We start from the raw sequence: 20,570 nt of genomic DNA, 5'->3' as shown, positions 1-20,570 counted from the left end.
CAAGGCATTCTGAGTTAATGATGTTCCCAAAGCTGGATCTGTATTAGCAGCTAACCATATATATATATATATGGTTTTCAAATTACCCAATGCAGCATAAAAGATGTAGGTACTCTGGATGTTTTTTTTTTTGTTTTTTTTATTTTTGTATCCTTTCAATATTTGAAACCCATTGGCCTGGCTAGTCCAAATTTGTGTTGCGGAAGGCTCATAAAGGGAGAACAACTCCTTATTAGAGTTTCTTTCGTTCCTAACTAAGAAGGTAGGAATCTCATCCATTCTACCATACCTTTCGGTGATTTCTGGATGCTTATTTTGTGCCTATTTTTATCATGGGCTTCTTTCCTTCCTATTAATTGTAATTGGATCATCATAGCTAGCTGCCAGCACTTATGTATGAGTACTATTACCAGAGGCCTCTTGCAAATATGTACGGATTCCTTCTTGTATATTATTGCCTGTACAACCATTAAAATACTGGTTAGTAGGTGAATCTTCCACATGAATAACAATTAACTTTCAATAATTGGTACATTTTGAGACACGAGGCACAGACCAAAATCACAAAAAAAATGTATTCAATTTTGTCTTTTTTCTTTTTCTTCTCAATTTAAGAACCATCCAGGAAGTAATCAGCTCTGTCTTTACTACACAATGTTTTTCAGTCACATGTTGGTCAAAGATTCTCTTTAAACCTCTTGTATTAATTGCCTAATAAAAGATTAGTATCGTAATTTAACTAATTTAGTAGACTCTAATACTTATCCTGTTGTGCTGTAATACTAATCTCACTAGGTTCTCTTGATTCTCAAGTTTCTTTCTGCCAACCAAGTAAAGGCTCACGTTGGTGTGCTTAGATATCTACCACGTTACCTTAAAAGTATGTTCATGTTTATCTAATTTGAGATAAGCTTGAGGCGATCACAAATAAAAAAAATAGAAGACAGTTCGACATACAATACGTGGAAGCGTTCCACGTAGGATCCTGAAAATGGCGTAACTCAAATGATGTAATATAGAAAGCCTATTCTAAAGATTTTACATTCATGTAGGGAGTGAGTGTGATATAAATAATTTACTATACCTTAATATAAATATTAATAACTATTTTCATAATTTGAACTCATAATTCGTAGATCACGCGAGAACATTCCAAATTGCAAAGTAAAAGAGTATATATTGGCAGATTTTTGCGAGAAATATCAAAGGTGGAAAGCTTGAATGTTACGTTGCATAGAAAGAAGAGACAAAAGCAAAAGGGAAATGGACATGTAAAAACTTGTAGATTATATACCCAAAAGGAAGAAGATATTTCCATTTTAGAATATAGATGCTAACTTTTGTAAGCATGTTAGTCATGTAGTGACTAGCAATCTTTATGCCATTTCTCTTTCCTATTTGGAAGTTTATATAGCTGAAGTTTAATTATTTTAATTTAAATTTTAGTTATTATAGCTGACTTTAGTTATTATTTTTATTATTTTATTTTATATGAGTTAAAATATATATAAAAAATAAAGACTTTTAAAAATTGACTAAAAAGAAAATTTATATGAATCAGTAGCCGTACGTTTCTTTTAAATTCAGTCATGTAATATTTCAGACACCATATATCTTAAATTATTCTGAAATCAATAGATGTGCAAAAAGATAAGCATTATCCAAATAAGATACCGATGAAGGTTTTCCATGTTTTACCTTTTCAGTGGGCCCATCCGATAAAAATTTAGTTACTGCTCGCTCCATTCCGGAGTTATATGACGCTTTTTCCTCTATCTTTTTTTTAATCTCAAAAAAATGATATTTTATTATAATTAAAAATAATTTAATTTTAATTTTTTTCTTTTAAATAAAATAATTTATAATCACACAAATATATAAGAACTATTTCGATCATAAATTTTAAAAATATTTATTTTTTGTAAATATCAAATCAAATTAAATAATGTGATATGAAATATGAAGTACTAGTTAGTCATAAAATAACTAGGAACCTTTTTAAATTCTATATAAAGCTTCACCACACTCTTGAACACAACACTAAAAAGTAGAGTCATTTCAAGTTCCATCCCTAGAATACCAAGAAAGAAAAAAAGACATGGGCAACCATAGCCTTCACTTACTAATAGTATTCTTGTCTTTCCAATGTTTTTTTCCTTACAATACCATGGCTAAATCATCCATTTCCTCAAATCCAGCTGCCATAAAATTCATCAAAGTTTCATGTAAAGCCACACTCTACCCTGTTTTATGTGTCCAATGCCTCTCTGCTTTTGCTAACTCTGTCAAACAGAGTGAGAAGCAATTAGCTCATGCTGCTTTATCAGTTAGTTTAACCCGAGCTAAATCCACCACCCTATTTGTATCTAAGTTAAATAGAATGAGTGGTCTAAAGCCAAAAGAAAAACAAGCTATTAAGGACTGTATGGACACTATGAGTGATAGTGTTGATCAGATAAATAAATCAATTCCGGAACTTGGACATACTGGTCAATTTTCAAACGGACAGGACTTTATGTGGCATGTTAGTAATGTACAGACTTGGGTAAGTGCTGCACTTACTGATGAAAATACTTGTCTTGATGGATTTTCAGGGCCTGGTATGAATGGAAATGTGAAAGCTGCTTTAAGGTTGAGAATACTTCATGTTGCACAAGTTACTAGTAATGCACTTGCTTTGGTTAATCGCTTTGCGGATCGACACCGGCCTAGCGCAATCGCAAATAATCCTTAATGGGATTGGAGCAGGGAGCGCTAATTTGAATGAGTCGGGTCTAGTTTTGATGTGTAAAGGTTATGTTGTTTTTTAATTTGCCATAAGCATGAATTTGGGGCTTTGTGTCTAGTGATAAAATTATATATACTGTGTTGTGGCAGGATTTGTGAGAAAAAGTTCAATTTTGTAGGTTTCTATATGTGAATGTTGTAACATAATCTTCTTGCTTGTATGAGCCTTGTTTTGTACTCTGTTTTAACTTTTATATAATACATACTACTACCTGATATTGAGAGCTTAAATTAAGAATGTTCTTGCCTTTCTCCTTTCTCAAGTCTTATCTATTATTTTCATTGTGTTCACGTTAACTCCAATGATACTGGTTTATGTTATCTATTAAAATTTGAACAAAAAAATTGCTCCTACGGACATGTTTGAGTGGTTTGGGAGGTGGGTCTTCCATGATGGAGACCGGGATCGAATCTAGCCTCTGTCTACTGTTCAGTCATGATTTTGTCACTTGAGGATGACTTATATTATAACTTATTTCATCACTGATGGAATAAAGTTATTTCAAAGTTGATAATCAAACAATACATTAAAATTTTTTTCTTATACTAATCCTAAAATTATTTATTTTTATGCCTCGCACAATTCCTTAAATGATTTATCAGCGCCATAGGACTGGTCCTGATGTTACTTTTGTAGGAAGTGGGGTCACTGTTGTTGAACAAAGTCATAAATTGAAATGGACATATAGTAATTGAAATGGACATATAATCTTTATTTGGATTTCTGGTGTAGGGTGATAGTGAAAAAAGTTGATTAAGACTTGGAACTGTATAGCAGCACTATACAAACAAAACCGACTCTCATTTTTAAAAATCAAAGATCTGTTGGCTCTATCCATTCTATGATTTAAATTGAGATCTATTGACGAATGTTTTGTACAATTATACTCTGGAGGAAATGGAGTCGTCAGTGTAACAATATTTTTGTCCTAATGAATTGCAATAATTTTATATGACAAACTAATAGGACAGTATAGTAGTAGTTTATAATTGAAGATTTTTTTAGCCTTCTAAAAGGGAGGAAATGAGATCTCATTCTCTCGTGATTTACCAATTGAATTGAAGAAAATAAATTCCGTGTAAAAATAAAAATTTTGTATGTAAAAAAAATGCAAAACTAATTATTATGTATTATTTTCTCTATCTTAATTTATGTGTTATTTTTTATTTTTTGAGAGAAATAATTTAAATTTGATTAAAAATTTATACATCAAATCTTCAAATATTTTGAAAGAAAATTTCTAGACATAATAATTAATAATTTAAAATATTTAAAAAATATATAACAAATTTATAATCAAAAATAATTTATTTGAATCTCAAAATTCTAAATGGGTCACATGAATTAGAGGTGACAACAGCAACTGCAAGGCTAGTTAGTTAGTTCGTATATCCCGCCGCAATCTCCGGCCAATTGTACATATTGTTTCTACCATTTATTTTTTCCTTTAGGCGATCTTCGCTTAATGCCAAATTTTATATTAAATATTATATTTAATGTAAAATTTAATACAAAGTTATTTCAACTCATATAAAATTTTGCGTCAAATAACACCTTTCATTCTTATTATTTTTTCAATATGAAAATGAAAAAAAAAATAGGAGTAAGTTTGTGACACGCTCACTAAAAAAACCTTGATTATCCGCACTTCCCAGGTTGAGCTAGTCACCGGGAAGCTAACCACCAAACTGCTTCTCCGTTTTTCGGTCTACTAAAGTTCTCGATGTGGAGCGAACGGACTAAGCCACCCATCGATGGTGAGATCAGGCCAGGGAAGATGAATCTTCATAGAGAATACTCCGCCTCTCGATCCTTTTTTGGTCGCTCACTGGTATCCCCTATTGAAACTGCTAACGCCTCTTATTCATGATCTCTAGATTGAAAGTAAGTCCATCAATAAAGGGCTTCTCTAGCCATCGCCGTAAGCAACCTTTTATGCTGTGAATAGTGTAGCACTTTTAGTGTTGTATTATTCATTACATTAATTGTTATTTATTATTATTTTATAATATAATATTTTTAATTAAAATATTATATAAATTAATTAAAATATTTTATTAGTTTTACGTAATATTTTTATAATATTACTTTTAGATTAAAATTTTAATTTTTTATATATTATTTTCAAAATTAAATTTATGTTAATTCTACTATAAATTTAAATTGGATATAAGTATAATTAACCTTGACAAAAATTAAATATGCAAAAATATAAATCTCAACATAAAAAAAATAAGTACAAAGAAGCTTATTTTTAATTATGTAATGCATTAATAAAGCATTTATGAGAGCACCGTAGTGATCTTGAAAGTTGAATATTCATGTAGAACTTAAAATAAAATTTTCAATTTTGTAATCTTCATTTACTTATATTTCATTAATAATTTCACTTTTATTCGTGTTATCCATTATTATATATAATATGTAATATTTGCTAGCAATTTATATTATTTAAAAAAATATGATATAAAATAATTTTATATTAAACAACTTTAATTTGAAACAATAAAAAATTATATATAATGAATGTTTTTAGAGAGAATTTTGTTTTATGAAATAAAAAATAATAAATGAAATAAGAAATAATAATAATATAATAAAGAGAAAAAAAATGATATAAAATTTGATACAGTGGGTTAAGTTGATTTACATCAAATTTGATCCTAGCACTAAATTTGGCGTCAAATTTAATATTAGGATAGGAGATGCCATAATTAATTATTATATCTAGTGAGACAACCTTTTATTTATTTATATTATTTCTTTTACCTGCCGTTATCCAAATTAGATCATGAGGGGACTGCCATTGTCTTTTTCCCTTTTAATCTTTTTATTTGATTTTTGTTGGGATGCATGCATGAATTGTGTACGTTTCGGGTCATTTGGGTGTAGGGATAATAATTAAGCGCGAAAGAAATTTAAGATTTAAAATTTATAAGAACTTCTTAATTGAGTTTTTATTAAATATTTATAGTAATTAGTAGCAAAGTTATAAATTTTATTAAAAATAATCAAGATTTAATATATATAATAGTTTTTAATCTATATTTTTATATTATTTTTTATGTACATAATATAATTTTTTAATAAAAAATGTTCTCACACACCTTAGTCTTTTTTCCACCATCCTCTGCCGTAGCAGAAGCAGCAGCGGTCGGAGAACTATGCTGCCCTATTGATAGTAGTTGGTGCAAAAAATATAATATTTACATGAACCCACGTCTGAAACTATGGATCCTGTTAATAATAATCTCTCAATAAAATAAAAAAATATTTTATCTCTGTGTTTGATTGACCTTTTGATTCGAAACCTCTAAATTATGCCGAGCAAATTAGATTTGGATAAATAAAGATATTTGTTTACGAAATATTTATTAAATGAGTAACAGAAATAAAAATTAAGCACATGAAATATGAGGACAAAAAAATAAAACACCAATCCATTCGAAGGGCAATTTGTGCAAAAAAATTGGAAAGGGCAGAGGGGCGAGGATCCTCGAATTCTTTGCGAAATCAATGTGAAGCCCAACTGGCCACGAGAAACCTCATGAGTAAGGGCCCATAAAGATTCTCTTTATTTTGGGCCTTTTGTGGGCCCAAAAGTCAATGTAATATGGATAATTTATAGAAATCTCATTGGTTTAGAAGCTAATTACATAGATATACACTAACTTGTAATATTACGAAGATTATTAAATTTTAATGCATTCAGATACATGTATCTTGAGATCATGGTCAAAATTAGGTGTAATATATTCTAGATTATATTGTATTCAAGTGGATTTGCATGTATTTGGAATGTATAGACAAAATCTTACTCGCCTCCCTCCCATCTTGCTCCTGTATCTGGTATCCCAAATATATGCGAATCATCCCAGATGCATCAAGATACATGTATCTAATATAGTGTGATTCACATATATCTAGAATATATAGACCAATCTCGCTCGTCTCTCTTCCTATTTTCATACATTATATACTATCAATTACAATATCAATTTGTACAAGTATGTATTTGAAGATTAATTCATCTTTTTCTTTATAAAATATAATATTGAGATTTTTTTTAATGATAAGTAAACACCTAATAATATTCTAATATATTATGTTAGTCCAGATACATGCTAAAAATGTATAATTCAACTAGATTTTTATAAAATTTAGTCAAAATACAATAATACTGAAACTTTGATCAGATACAATAATGAAAAAATCATTACCTTTCAATAAAAGATATAACTCAAAAATGATGTTACTCAAGAATGGTAAGTCGTTAAACATGTGATTTACTCCTAAAATTTAGTGTTTCAATTATATTTCATATTTAAGTACACATAATTACATAAATCTGCTGAACTAAATATGGTACGAATTGTGATTTCAAAAAAAACAACAAGAGAAGACATGTAATTAGATCCTGAACTAGTAGAATTTTGTTGTTTGGTGAACAAAGAAAGCACATGAAATAATTATTTCAGCATTTTCATTTACTGATATAATTAATCTGCTTACTAGTTTAGCCATGAAATTATATATCTCAAATTAAATATTATATTGTTAATCTTATTATCCCTAGACCCCACTTGTGAAATTTCACTGAATATATTATTGTTGTTTATTATCCCTCAAAAAATATCCTTTACTTTTTACTTTTTAGTTTTCACGAACACGCATGAAAAGGAATTTTACAAAAAGGTACTCCCTCCATTTCATATTAATTGAATTTTTAAGGTAATGTACACATATTAAGAAAAACATTCAAAAACATAATTTGAACCATACTTTCCACTATTGTCCTTTATAAAATTATAAATATAACTTTTCAAGTAGTGTGATTTATCTCATAAAAAATATAAAACTTCAATAAATGAAAAGACAAATATGAAAAAAGTTTCAAACATCTATCTTGAACTTTGAACAATTCAATTATTTTGAAAAATGAAAAATCCATCAAAAATTCACTTAATATGAAATGGAGGGAGTAGTTTGTTATAATATGTTGGATTTTCACTTGTAAAAATTTTGAACTCCCAAATACACTATTGTATTGTGTTTTAGTTATATGTGTTTTGTTTAAATTTCATTTACGCATTAACCAGTAATTATTTGCAATGATATTCTAAATATTAGGAGCATGTTTGGAAAACCACAATGTAATTAAGATTTGGTGTAATTGGGTGTAATTACATTCATTGGCATGTTTGGTAGACCAAATAATTACTTGGTAAGAGAGGAATTTGTGTAATTGAAGGAGGATAATTACATTCTTCAATTTTCAAGGGAGGGTAAGGAATTGGTGTAATTACATGAAGCTTTTCAAAATTTTTCTTTTATTTATATTTATATTTTTTTCATTTTAATTTATTTTTTTACTTCTACTTTTTTTTTTTAAATATTTTAATTATTATAATATTTTCTATTTTTTTAATTTATATTTTATTTCATTCTCATTCTCAATCTTTACTTTTTCATTCCATGCAATTTTTTATATTATTTATTTATTATTCTATTTCTTTTTAAAAATAATTTTGTTAGTATTCTAATTTTTAAAATCATATTTATGTGCGTTGTGTTGAAATTTGATATAAGAGCATATGTTAAATTTTTTGTTTTGAATTTAGGATTTATGTTATATTTTTAATTTCATTTGTTTTAGTACTATTGACTTGATATTTCACATTGCGAAGCATTTACTTTTTAGTTAAACTTGATAGATTTTTTTTGTCAAATATTTTAATAATATTATGACATTATATTTATAATATTAACATTTTTGTCAAACATACATTTCATGATGTTCATAAAAATCTTATACTTTTAGTTTATTTGACTAAATTATTTAAAATATACTAATTTAAAAATATAAATATATTATTTTTTATAATATTAATTAAGAACATGTGTTTATTAATTTATATTTAATTTAATATTATTTATAAAGATCCTTATTTGTCTAATATAAATTTTAAATTTAGAAAATTAATTTTTATTTTTTAAATTTAATATAACCTTGTAATTACAGTTGTGCAACCAAAAGAACAATTGTAATTACACTGAAATTATACTGTGACAAACAAACAGATCATCATAATTACTAGACTATGTAATTACTAGGCTAGTAATTACTACCCTAGTAATTACACCAATTCAATTACGAGGTGACTTTCCAAACAGACCCTTAGGTAAATATAGAAGACTCAAATACTGGTCATCCCACACTATTTTCTATGTGGTCATTTGCAGTTTTGCCGTCTTGTGTTGGTCTTTAATTTATGTTTCCTCGTAACAAATAACTTTTTCGTGGATATAAATTAATAGTGTTGCATCATAATATTCAATAAATTATGTCTAAACATGATTTCAATTTCTAAAGAACTTCACTAGATATACATTTAGTTACTAAAAAATAAAAAATAAAGACCAATTCATTTAATGCGCAACACGTGTAATTTTATGAATGATTTCTACTAGTTTTAATGGTTGAGAATGGGGCTAAATAAATTGAGTGATGGATTAATTGATTTAGGTCCAATCATTCTTATAGACCAGCCAAAAAATGTCAAAATTCAAGATGCTATACTATAGATTGCTAATCGTGTAAGAACTATTGATTTTCTTTTCATTTTCAACATTAACTTTTGTAAATTGACAAAGACATTGCCATATAGATTATGACGGTTGCATTGGCATCCGCAGTAACAAATCTAGTTGGTCCTACTTTTGCAATTGTTTAGAACGTATAAACCTCAAATATATCGTTTAATGGGATGTGGATGTATATTCAACATGGCTTGAAAATTAATTTTTCTAGCAAAATCTTATATTTTTCGATAAAAATAGTTGTTGTAGTTCTATAAAGAGTAATATCACATGCAGGCAGGCAGCTAATACACAACTTCAAGATTGAAACATGAACAGCAACTCGTTAACAATGCTTTAGACTTATTAGAAACTGTTGTAATATAAAGTAACTTGGCAAATATAAAAGAGGGAGAAAAGAAAAAACAGAGAGCAGTATGTTTTCTTCTTCTATATCAGTGTTTTCATCCTTTCGATGCTAAGGATATTTATACACATATAGATGGCTAAAGGAAGAAGAAAATTAGTGGGTTGCCCACTTTCAGTGGGCCCCACATGTATAAAATAAGATTAAGTGGACAATCCACTTCATAATACTCCCCCTTGGATGTCCACGTGTAAAAAAAAAACTTTACAAAACATAATATACATATTTATCATGAATATCCATAAAGCTTGTGTCTACATATCTGGTAATACGTCTTGATTGCTGCCTCATTAAAAACCTTACCTTGAAAACCCAGTGGGACAAAATCTTGGTTAAGGAAAAAAGAGTGCAGCGCGTATTTTACTCCCCCTGATGAAAGCTTTATTTGATATTTTGGAGACGGCGCATTCCAACTTTATATCTTAATTTCTCAAAAGTTGATGTTGGTAATGCCTTTGTGAATAAATCTGCAAGATTATCACTTGAACGAACTTGTTGTACATCAATATCACCATTCTTCTGAAGATCATGTGTGAAGAATAATTTTGGTGAAATATATTTCGTTCTGTCTCCTTTTATGAAGCCACCTTTCAATTGAGCTATGCACGCGACATTGTCTTCGAATATAATTGTGGGTACTTTGACATCATTTTCCAGGCCACATCTTTCTTTGATGAACTGTATCATCGATCTCAACCACACACATTCTCTACTTGTTTCGTGAATTGCTATTATTTCAGCATGATTTGAAGAAGTAGCAACAATAGACTGCTTTGTAGATCGCCATGATATAGCAGTTCCTCCGTGTGTAAATAGATAGTCTGTTTGAGATCGGGCTTTATGAAGCCACCTTTCAATTGAGCTATGCACGCGGCATTGTCTTCGAATATAATTGTGGGTACTTTGACATTATTTTCCAGGCCACATCTTTCTTTGATGAACTGTATCATCGATCTCAACCACACACATTCTCTACTTGCTTCGTGAATTGCTATTATTTCAGCATGATTTGAAGAAGTAGCAACAATGGACTGCTTTGTAGATCGCCATGATATAGCAGTTCCTCCGTGTGTAAATAGATATCCTGTTTGATATCGGGCTTTATGTGGGTCTGATAAATAACTTGCATCTGCATAACCAATAAGGTCTGCGCAACCTTTGTTAGTATAAAACAAACCCATATCAATCGTACCCTTCAGGTATCGCAAAATATGTTTGATACCGTTCCAATGCCTTCGCGTTGGGGAAGAACTATACCTTGCTAGCAAATTAACAGAAAATGTTATATCAGGCCTAGTTGCGTTAGCAAGGTACATAAGTGCACCAATAGCACTAAGATATGGTACTTCAGGACCAAGAATTTCTTCATCCTCTCCTGGAGGTCGAAATTGATCTTTTTTCACTTCAAGTGATCGAACAACCATTAGAGTACTTAATGGATGTGCTTTGTCCATGTAAAATCTTTTTAAGATTTTCTCAGTGTAGGCAGATTGATGGACAAAAACTCCATCTGCTAAATGTTCAATTTGCAGACCTAGACAAAGTTTTGTCTTTCCAAGGTCTTTTATTTCAAATTCTTTCTTTAGATATTCAATTGTCTTTTGAACCTCTTCAGGGGTTCCAATGAGATTTATGTCATCAACATAAACGGCGAGTATAACAAACTCTGATTCCGTTTTCTTAATAAAAACACATGGACAAATAACATCATCAATATAGCCTTCATTTATTAAATACTCACTTAGGCGATTATACCACATGCGCCCTGATTGTTTCAGACCATATAATGATCTTTGGAGTTTTATTGAGTATACTTCCCGAGACTTTTTACATGCTTCAGGCAATTTTAATCCTTCTGGGATTTTCATGTAAATTTTATTATCAAGTGAACCATAAAGGTAAGCTGTAACCATATCCATTAGGTGTATTTCAAGATTTTTATGTACAGCTAAACTGATGAGATATCAAAATGTTATTCCATCCATAATCGGTGAATATGTTTCTTCATAGTTAACTCCGGGTTTTTGAGAGAATCCTTGTGCAACAAGGCGTGCCTTATATCTTACAATTTCATTTCTCTCATTTCATTTTCTAACAAAAACCCATTTATAGCCAACTGGTTTTACACCTTCAGGGGTTTGGACTACAGGTTCAAAAACCTCACGTTTAGCAAGTGAGTCTAATTCTGATTGAATTGCCTTTTGCCATTCTGGCCAATCACATCTATGTCAACAATCTTCGACGGATTTAGGTTCAAGACTTTCACTATCTTGCATGAGGTTAATTGCAAGATTATATGCAAAAACATTATCCACCATAATTTTTGATCGATCTAAATTTATCTCATCACCGGTAAAACTTATTGAAAGTTCTTCATTTACTTGAGTCTCGGTTTCACTGATTTCTTCAAGAATATCAGGGTTACTCAAATCTTGACCTTCTTCATGAGGTTCTTTTGTAGTATCATCTTTATTATTTCTCACACTTCTCTTTCTAGGATTTTTATCCTTTGAACCCAACGGTCTACCACGCTTCTGGCGTGTTTGGGATTCAGAAGCTATGATACTTGTAGATGGTCCTTTTGGGTCATCAATCCGGATAGGTACATTCACTGCATGGATATGTGACTTAGCTATCCGTTTCAAATCAGTAAATGCATCTGGCATTTGATTTGCTATTTTCTGCAAGTGGATGATCTTTTGGACCTCCTGTTCACATGTGCGGGTACGTGGATCAAAATGTGATAGTGATGAAACTTTCTACGCAATTTCTTTTTCTTTTTCGGATTCTTTTTTCTCGACCCCTAATGGCGGGAAAATTGTTTCATCAAACCGACAATCTGCAAATCGAGCAGTGAATAAGTCTCCAGTCAACGATTCAAGGTATCGAATTATAGAGGGTGAGTCAAACCAAACATATATGCCCAACCTTCGTTGAAGGCCCATTTTTGTACGTTGTGGTGGTGCTACAGGCACGTATACCGCACAACCAAAAATTCTTAAATGGGCTATATTTGGTTCATGACCAAATACTAATTGTGACGGAGAATATTTATTATAATGTGTCGGTCTGAGACGTACAAGTGCTGCTGCATGTAAAATAGCATGACCCCAAACAGTAATTGGCAATTTTGTTTTCATTAGTAGAGGTCTTGCTATCAATTGTAGGCGCTTTATAAATGACTCTGCAAGGCCATTTTGAGTATAAACATGAGCAACAGGATGTTCAATTTTTATCCCAATTGATAAGTAATAATCATTAAATGCTTGAGATGTAAATTCTCCAGCATTATCAAGGCGAATGACCTTAATTGGATAATCTGGGAATTGCGCTCTCAATCTTATTATTTGTGCTAACGACTTCGCAAACGCCAGGTTGCGAGATGATAACAGGCACACATGAGACCATCTAGATGATGCATATATTAGAACCATAAAATATCTAAACAATCCACTTGGTGGATGAATAGGTATACATATATCTCCATGTATACGCTCTAAAAATCCAGGAGATTCGATGCCAACCTTCAGGGTCGATGGCCTGACAATTAATTTGCCTTGATAACAAGCAGCACATGAAAATTCATCATTCGTAAGAATCTTCTGGTTCTTTAACGGATGTCCAGTTGAATTTTCAAGAATTCGTCTCATCATTATTGATCCATGATGACCTATTCGATCATGCCATACCACAAATGTATTTGGATCGGTAAATTTCTGATTTACGATCATATGTGCTTCAATTGCACTAATTTTTGCACAATATAGGCCAGATGACAAAGTTGGTAATTTTTCCAAAATATATTTCTGGCCTGAGACACTCTTGGTTATACCAAGATATTTACTATTTATTTCAGTTAGTGTCTCAACATGATATCTATTTCTACGGATATCTTTAAAACTTAACAAGTTTCTTGGGAATTTAGAAGAGAATAAGACATCTTCTATAATAATTTTTGTCCCCTTAGGCAGAATTATAGTAGCTCTTCTGGAGCCTTCAATCATTTTGGAATTGCCAGATATCGTAGTAACATTAGCTTTTCTTCTAAGCAAGTTGGAAACATATTTCTCGTCTTTAAAAATAGCATGAGTTGTTCCACTATCAATTACACAAATATCTTCTTGATTGATCATTGATCCAAATAAAATTTGAGGCATTTCCATATTTTTCTTCAAAAAAAATAAAGTAAATATTATAATTAATACCTGATTTATTATATAAAGTTTTATTTCATTACATTGAGCTAGAAAAATACAAACATAATATTTAATACATACAACAACAAAGAAAATTATTTAAATATTATCGGGCTTATCAACATTCATATTTACTTCTGGAAAAATTAAAGAAATCAGCTACATCCAGATGCATGGGCTCAATATTGTCCTCAGAGATAAAATTTGTCTCTGGATTATTTTCTGCCCTCTTTAACGATGCCTGATATAGCTGAACCAAGCGTTTTGATGATCGGCAAATCCGCGACCAGTGCCCCACACCTCCACATCTATGACATATTGTTTCTGAATTATTCTTCGGTAAAGCTTCTGGCTTTTTACCCTGCCTTTTATATTGCTGGTTATTTCTCGGTGCCAGCCGAGCATCATGATTAAAATTTCTTCTTTGACTACGATCACGACCACAACCACGACTGGGGCCATGTCCTCTTTCTCGTTGGTTAGAATTTGCCTGATTCACTTCAGGGAGTGGCAAGGAACCAACTGGCCGACTATCATGATTTTTCATTAATAGTTCATTATGTCTTTCAGCAATAAGAAGGTGAGAAAGTAATTCAGAATATTTTTTAAAGCCTTTTTCGCGATATTGCTGCTGCAGGAGCATATTCGCGGGTGGAAATGTGGAGTATGTTTTTTCAAGTTTATCTTGTTCCGTGATTTCATCTCCGCATAAAGTTAACTGAGCTATAATTCTAAATAAAACAGAATTATATTCAGTTATATTTTTAAAGTCCATCAGTCTCAGATTTAACCAGTCATAACGTGCTTGTGGAAGTATGACCAACTTCAGGTGGTCATACCTTTCTTTTAAATTTTTCCACAATTTCAAGGGATCTTTTAATGTAAGATATTGTAATTTAAGACCCTCGTCAAGATGGTGGCGGAGGAAAATCATAGCTTTTGCACGGTCTTGACTAGATGCCGTGTTATCATCTTTGATGGTGTCTGCCATACCCATCGATTCAAGATGAATTTCGGCATCTAGTGCCATGAGGAGTAATCTTTTCCAGAGATATCCAAAGCAACAAATTCAATTTTTGAAATATTTGTCATTTTATGAAAAGAAAATTAAATAAAATTCTTACCGCTGATAACGTGTTGTAATATAAAGTAACTTGACAAATATAAAAGAGGAAGAAGAAGAAAACATACTGCTATCTGTTTTTTCTTTCTCCCTCTTTTATATTTGCCAAGTTACTTTATATTACAACACAAACACAATTAAAGCACATTAATTATTATTAAAACTTTGGGCCTTTCAAGTACTGTAGAAACCGAATAGTAAAGATACCATATTTTTTAACAGTAGTTGGGGCATCGTGAATATTGCTATTACTTTGACAATTTTTAATTATCGTATTAAAAGCCTCTTGAATTCTGCCATTATCATAATTATGGCTACTACTATAATAATTTTTTATTATTTTGAAAGGAATTAGACCATTATCGCGATTCGTGCAGGTGATCTATGACGTATTGCTGTGGTCGTAGTAAGACAAAGGAGCTCGAAAAAGATGGCTAGTGTGATATTTTTGTCCATGGAGACTATTTTATTTAATTTATGTACTGATATACAGGAAAATCTTACAAAATTAATACTCAGTAAATTAATAATTTTTTTAAGATAATATTTTTCTCCTGTCCTGACTTGGGCCAATGGAAAAAGTCCCTCATTTCGATAAGATAATAAGATAATATATTTTCAGAAAACCCTTTTATAAATATATGGTCCCAATATTATAAATTAATAATTCTATAAAAGTATAAATATGTTTAAAACAATTTAGTGAAATATGATTCTATTGTATTTTGTTAAAATTTAAATGTAGTTGAAGCTCATCTCTAACTTTTCTTATTGCATCTAAAAGTTTCGGTGATGTTTGTTCGAACTGTATCATAAAATTGCGAAGAGTTCTAAATGCAATAAGTACTTCCTTACACGTAACTGGTTCCAAATGTATTGTATCATCTTCAACTTCATCATCAACAATATTTTTTTCCGATCGTATCCATAATTTCTTCTAAGCTCTGGACCCCTGAACATGTATCATTTTCACCTAGGTAATCCAACAAGTTATTGACATCCATTTTATTGCGGTAATTAAGATCATTAATCATAACTTCAAGTTCATGAATGATGTTTTCACTAGTGGGTTCATTAAAAAGAATAACATTTTTTTCTTATGAATTTCAATTTCGTCTCCATGTCTTGTATATCAAAATTAACCTTCTTTAAATCTCAAACACTCTTTAAATTAATAAATATTAATTTATCGATTAAATAGTATACTTCTATAAATTAATAATATTTCATGGTTACACCTATATTAATTTAATGAGGTTTTAATTTACTGAGGGTTGTTTATAAATGCACTTAATATATATAAGGAGAATTTAAGAGAATTGTTTGTATGCATCGTTAATTAATATAATCAACACTACATAGTTCACCTAGGCAATTTTTGAGAGGCATTATTAACTAATACCATTATAGAATAGTTTGTTTGTGCCTTCTCCAAAACAATATCCAATCACTATGAGACAATTGATGTGTATATTTTATAAGGAGATTAATTTAAACTTCTTTAATCTAAATCTTTTTGTGTGTCATAGACATGATTCTTTAATGTAAGAAGAATATATATAGTACTGACTATTATATATATAGGGATTAATTAAAATTTAACTTATGAAAATATAACTCATCCAATCCTTCTGGATTATGGTGGATTTGACTGAGAATATATTCATTGGATGGATCAAGCATAAGTTAACCTATCTAAATGCTTGAGCTATTTTGGACTGCATACATGATCAAAGTTGATCCAGAAAAGGAAACTAATTATGAGTTTTGAGTTAGACGACGACATAGGTTATGATAGGTTGTTTAGCTTATATTGATTTGTCCATCTTTGATCAAATCAAATTTCACTACAACGAATAAAGGGTTCTGCGGTAATAATATAATATAACAACAATAAATATAAGTATTCATGATAATCAACACTTTATGTAAATGTCATTAAAAAATTTAATGACACTGGATGAAATGACATCAGCTCAATTGCCACTAAAAAAAATCTAATACCTCTAAATATCTTTTTTTTTTTTAGTGTTTAGCCTATCAATAGTATACTCCATGTATGCCCTTATATCAAACATTGCATGTTACATATAAATTTCAAAAGATATGACATTTATTTCATGAAAAAAATTATTGGATTACAACGATAAGATCAAGGAAATTAGCCTCCCTTCTAACCAACTAGAAATTAAAAATATAATTCCAACTAGCATACAAATAACAAAACACCAAACACACTGAAAGAAACTAAATTTGGCCATTATGCGCATTGGAAGTTCTTTGGGGCATATTTTCCACAGTTGTTGAGCAACAAGCTGAGTGAAAGTGGGATATTGAGGTTAATTCCCAACACATTGGCTTTAAGGGCAGTGCAAAGGCAAACAGCAGCATCAAGGTCAGCAAGTCCTTCAATTAAAGAGCAACATTTAGTCTTGGCTGGGCTACTACCAACAACAAGGTGAACTAAGTCATTCAACAAATTGGCACACACTTTTAGCTTAAGTGTGTCCTTTGGGCACTTACCCTTTGATGATGGGGTTGATGGGGTAGAGGGGGTAGGGGTAGGGGTAGGGGTAGGGTGGGGTTTGTGGTGTGGGGGTGGTGGGCATGGGACATTAGTGGAACTAACCATAGTGAAGAAAAGAATGTTCAATGTGAGAACAAGGGCAATTGAGTATGCACCAAACTTGGCCATTTTTTCAAACTTAATAATTAGCACTCTCAACAATTGAATGCGGGTAATTAATTAGTAGTGAAAAATGCTGCTTGCTTGGTGTGTTTGAAATGAATGAAATGAGTGGCTATTTATAGGTAAAATTCTGATTTTTTTTCCATTCTATTTTTCAAAAAATTGAGAGAAGCCCATGTGGATAGAGAATATTGTCTAGACAAAGACGCTGGCAAATGCAAGTTGAGATAGTACTAGTATTATTGGATTATAAACTTGTAATTTTGTGAATTTCATTAGTTGTCTCTATTATTATTTATATCTTCTTCCTCAAGGATAAATTACACATGCTTTATTTTCACACGGGACTTAATTACATTCTCTCTAATTATTTGAACATTGTTTTTAATTTGAACATGCTGGCCTGGATCTCATCAAGATTAATTTTTTGTTTAGTACTATATGGAAACTAGCTAATACTGGTAATTAAAGTGCGTTTTTTTGTTCTTCTAGCTATGGTCTATTGTAAATGTAACAAATGATTGACATGTAACAAGTAACTTTGATAAAAAGATAATTATGGTAAATTAATTGACATGTTGTAACAGGTAAAAGTTATGTTATTAATTAGTGTAAATACTTCCTATATTCTGATCACACGTGTTAAAAAACAAAATAGCTCCCCTAGCAGGATATAAAATAAAATAACACGAGGGAATAATTAAAGATTAATTATCTGTACGTGATACATCGCGGACGCGGACTAATAATGTGCTAATTGAATAATCAACCATAATTATGTGTGAATCGGAAAAAAATACTATGCCCGTGGGATTGTGTGATTCAAAGAATTTAGCAATATTAAAGAATTGTTACAAGAGTATATTAACAAGAGAAAATTAGTCAGGTTATAATTTTTTTTAATAATAAATATGTTAAAAGAATTGTTATAAAGAAATCAAAATAAGAATGATAAGTGTAATATTATAAACCAAAATAAAAATTAGTGTTATATTTAAAGGAAGATCTTATATATGGTATAATTATATTTTATAATTATGATTCATATATCTTATCAGCCTAAAAAAACTCACACCATTAAGATTTAAGACATTATACTTTATATAAATATAGCTTCCTTTTTTCATTTCAATTATTAACGTGCGACACCCAATAATCTCTTATTTAAACTAAGTTTCATGTGACTTCATCATTTTATAAAAATTCTCTAAAAAAAATGTATCACCCACAATATTCAAGTATTTAATTATGGTCACCAAAGCTTATAGGCTTCTTTTGTGTATATGCATCTCCAAACCCCGACTAGTGGTAGTAAATCGGCTCAATATGGGCCAAAGTAGTAAGTGGGGCCCCATGCCACCACTTTGTCAATTCTATATTATGATATTGATGGCTAAGCTTAATAAATTCAAGTATTTTATTAACACAGTGTATTAATGCTCCTATGCTTCATATACACAACAACTTCTTTTTTTAACTATTAATATAGGACTTTAATTTCTTCAAATATCAAATATTTATGTCTTATTCGTGAGAATTTTTTTGCTACGATCTTGTCTCCTCTCACTTCTAGATTATACGAAAATTCAAAACTATCTCGTTAGGGTTCACCACTTCAAGTCAATGCTTTCATTCCGTTTTATTGGAAAATAAAGATAGTAAATTAAAAGTTGTTTTCATCAAGAATTAACGCATCTGTACAACTAGACCCAGTTGAATATAAGATATTTCAATGTCATTATCTTTCTCTTCTGTCGACGAAATTGTGTGGCCTATGTTTATTTTTTCATTATTAACCAAGTAATATTAGAAAGCATATAGTGGAAAAGTACGTAAATTATAATTAAGAACAATCCTTAGGGTCAAAAAGTGAAAACAAATATTCAGGCTATCCATTACTCCCTGTATATGTTCCCAATTTAGTTATCACGTTAAGAACAATACCATCCTCGTGCGTGTAATCCATAAGAGGAATTTGTGGAGGAGAAAATGTACCTAAACCGTTGTGAGGTAGAGAGATTGTCTTTGATAGATTGCCAACTCAAAAAAACTGAAATCAAAATAGGATTGAAAAGAAAATAATGACAATAGAAAAACAAGATGTAAGAAAAAACAACAAGATTTTACACGCTCAGTAAAAACAAATTAAAATAATAATAATTTACTAATATATCTTTTATTAATTCCTTAATCTTGTCTGTTTGTATGACTCTTAATTGATTATAGAGTAACTAATACATAGGATAAAGTTGAAAAAAATGATTAATAATCTCTTAATTTTTTAAAATGACAAATATTTTAAATAACTATTTTTAGTATACAACTATATGGGAAAGGAGAGAGTAGTTTTCTTTTATTTTTTGGCACTATATATTATTATGTGGTATTTGATTGATCGTAGCCAGTCTATGAAAATCCAAAAAACTAAAACAAAAATTACCGCAAATATTGACATGAATTTATCGTCCAAGATGCTAATGCAAAGTTATCATTGGATTTTTTCATTGTATATTATCAATTAAAATATTATCATTTTAACTTTTTATTTGGCAGTCCATAATCACAGGAATGGATATTTTTGATACATGTTCATTTATTCAAAGTAAAGCATATATTCTCGTATTTTGAGTCACGGGTTTGAAAAATATGGCCTGAACTATTAAATTATAGATAAGATTTTGAAAATTTAATGGAAACAACTTGATCCACTATGCTTATGCTATATTTCTTATTTATTCATTTTGTATTTCAATTTCTTGAACTTTTGG

The 20,570-nt window shown here is 30.2% G+C and overlaps 2 protein-coding genes across 2 annotated transcripts; one reads left to right on the top strand and one right to left on the bottom strand.

Annotated features, from left to right (window-relative positions):
• The first annotated feature begins 2,022 nt into the window (after positions 1 to 2,022).
• Positions 2,023 to 3,003, top strand: LOC129888548 (21 kDa protein-like). The gene has a single exon (XM_055963507.1). The coding sequence runs from the start codon at positions 2,099 to 2,101 to the stop codon at positions 2,732 to 2,734; it is 636 nt and encodes a 211-aa protein (XP_055819482.1). The 5' UTR covers positions 2,023 to 2,098; the 3' UTR covers positions 2,735 to 3,003.
• A 14,194-nt stretch (positions 3,004 to 17,197) lies between these two features.
• Positions 17,198 to 17,895, bottom strand: LOC129888547 (14 kDa proline-rich protein DC2.15-like). The gene has a single exon (XM_055963506.1). It carries the CDS (start codon positions 17,806 to 17,808, stop codon positions 17,374 to 17,376), a length of 435 nt encoding a protein of 144 aa, XP_055819481.1. The 5' UTR covers positions 17,809 to 17,895; the 3' UTR covers positions 17,198 to 17,373.
• Between the last annotated feature and the right edge of the window lie 2,675 nt (positions 17,896 to 20,570).

Source organism: Solanum dulcamara, chromosome 5 (genome assembly GCF_947179165.1).
Source record: "Solanum dulcamara chromosome 5, daSolDulc1.2, whole genome shotgun sequence".
Classification (NCBI taxonomy): Eukaryota; Viridiplantae; Streptophyta; class Magnoliopsida; order Solanales; family Solanaceae; genus Solanum; species Solanum dulcamara.
The sequence above is the reverse complement of the archived record's forward strand: the minus strand, read 5'-3'. Positions and strand labels throughout refer to the sequence as shown.

Excerpts from the sequence above, each read along its gene's own strand:
- LOC129888548 (XM_055963507.1), top strand. The coding sequence starts at position 2,099 with ATGGGCAACCATAGCCTTCACTTACTAATAGTATTCTTGTCTTTCCAA.
- LOC129888547 (XM_055963506.1), bottom strand. The coding sequence starts at position 17,808 with ATGGCCAAGTTTGGTGCATACTCAATTGCCCTTGTTCTCACATTGAAC.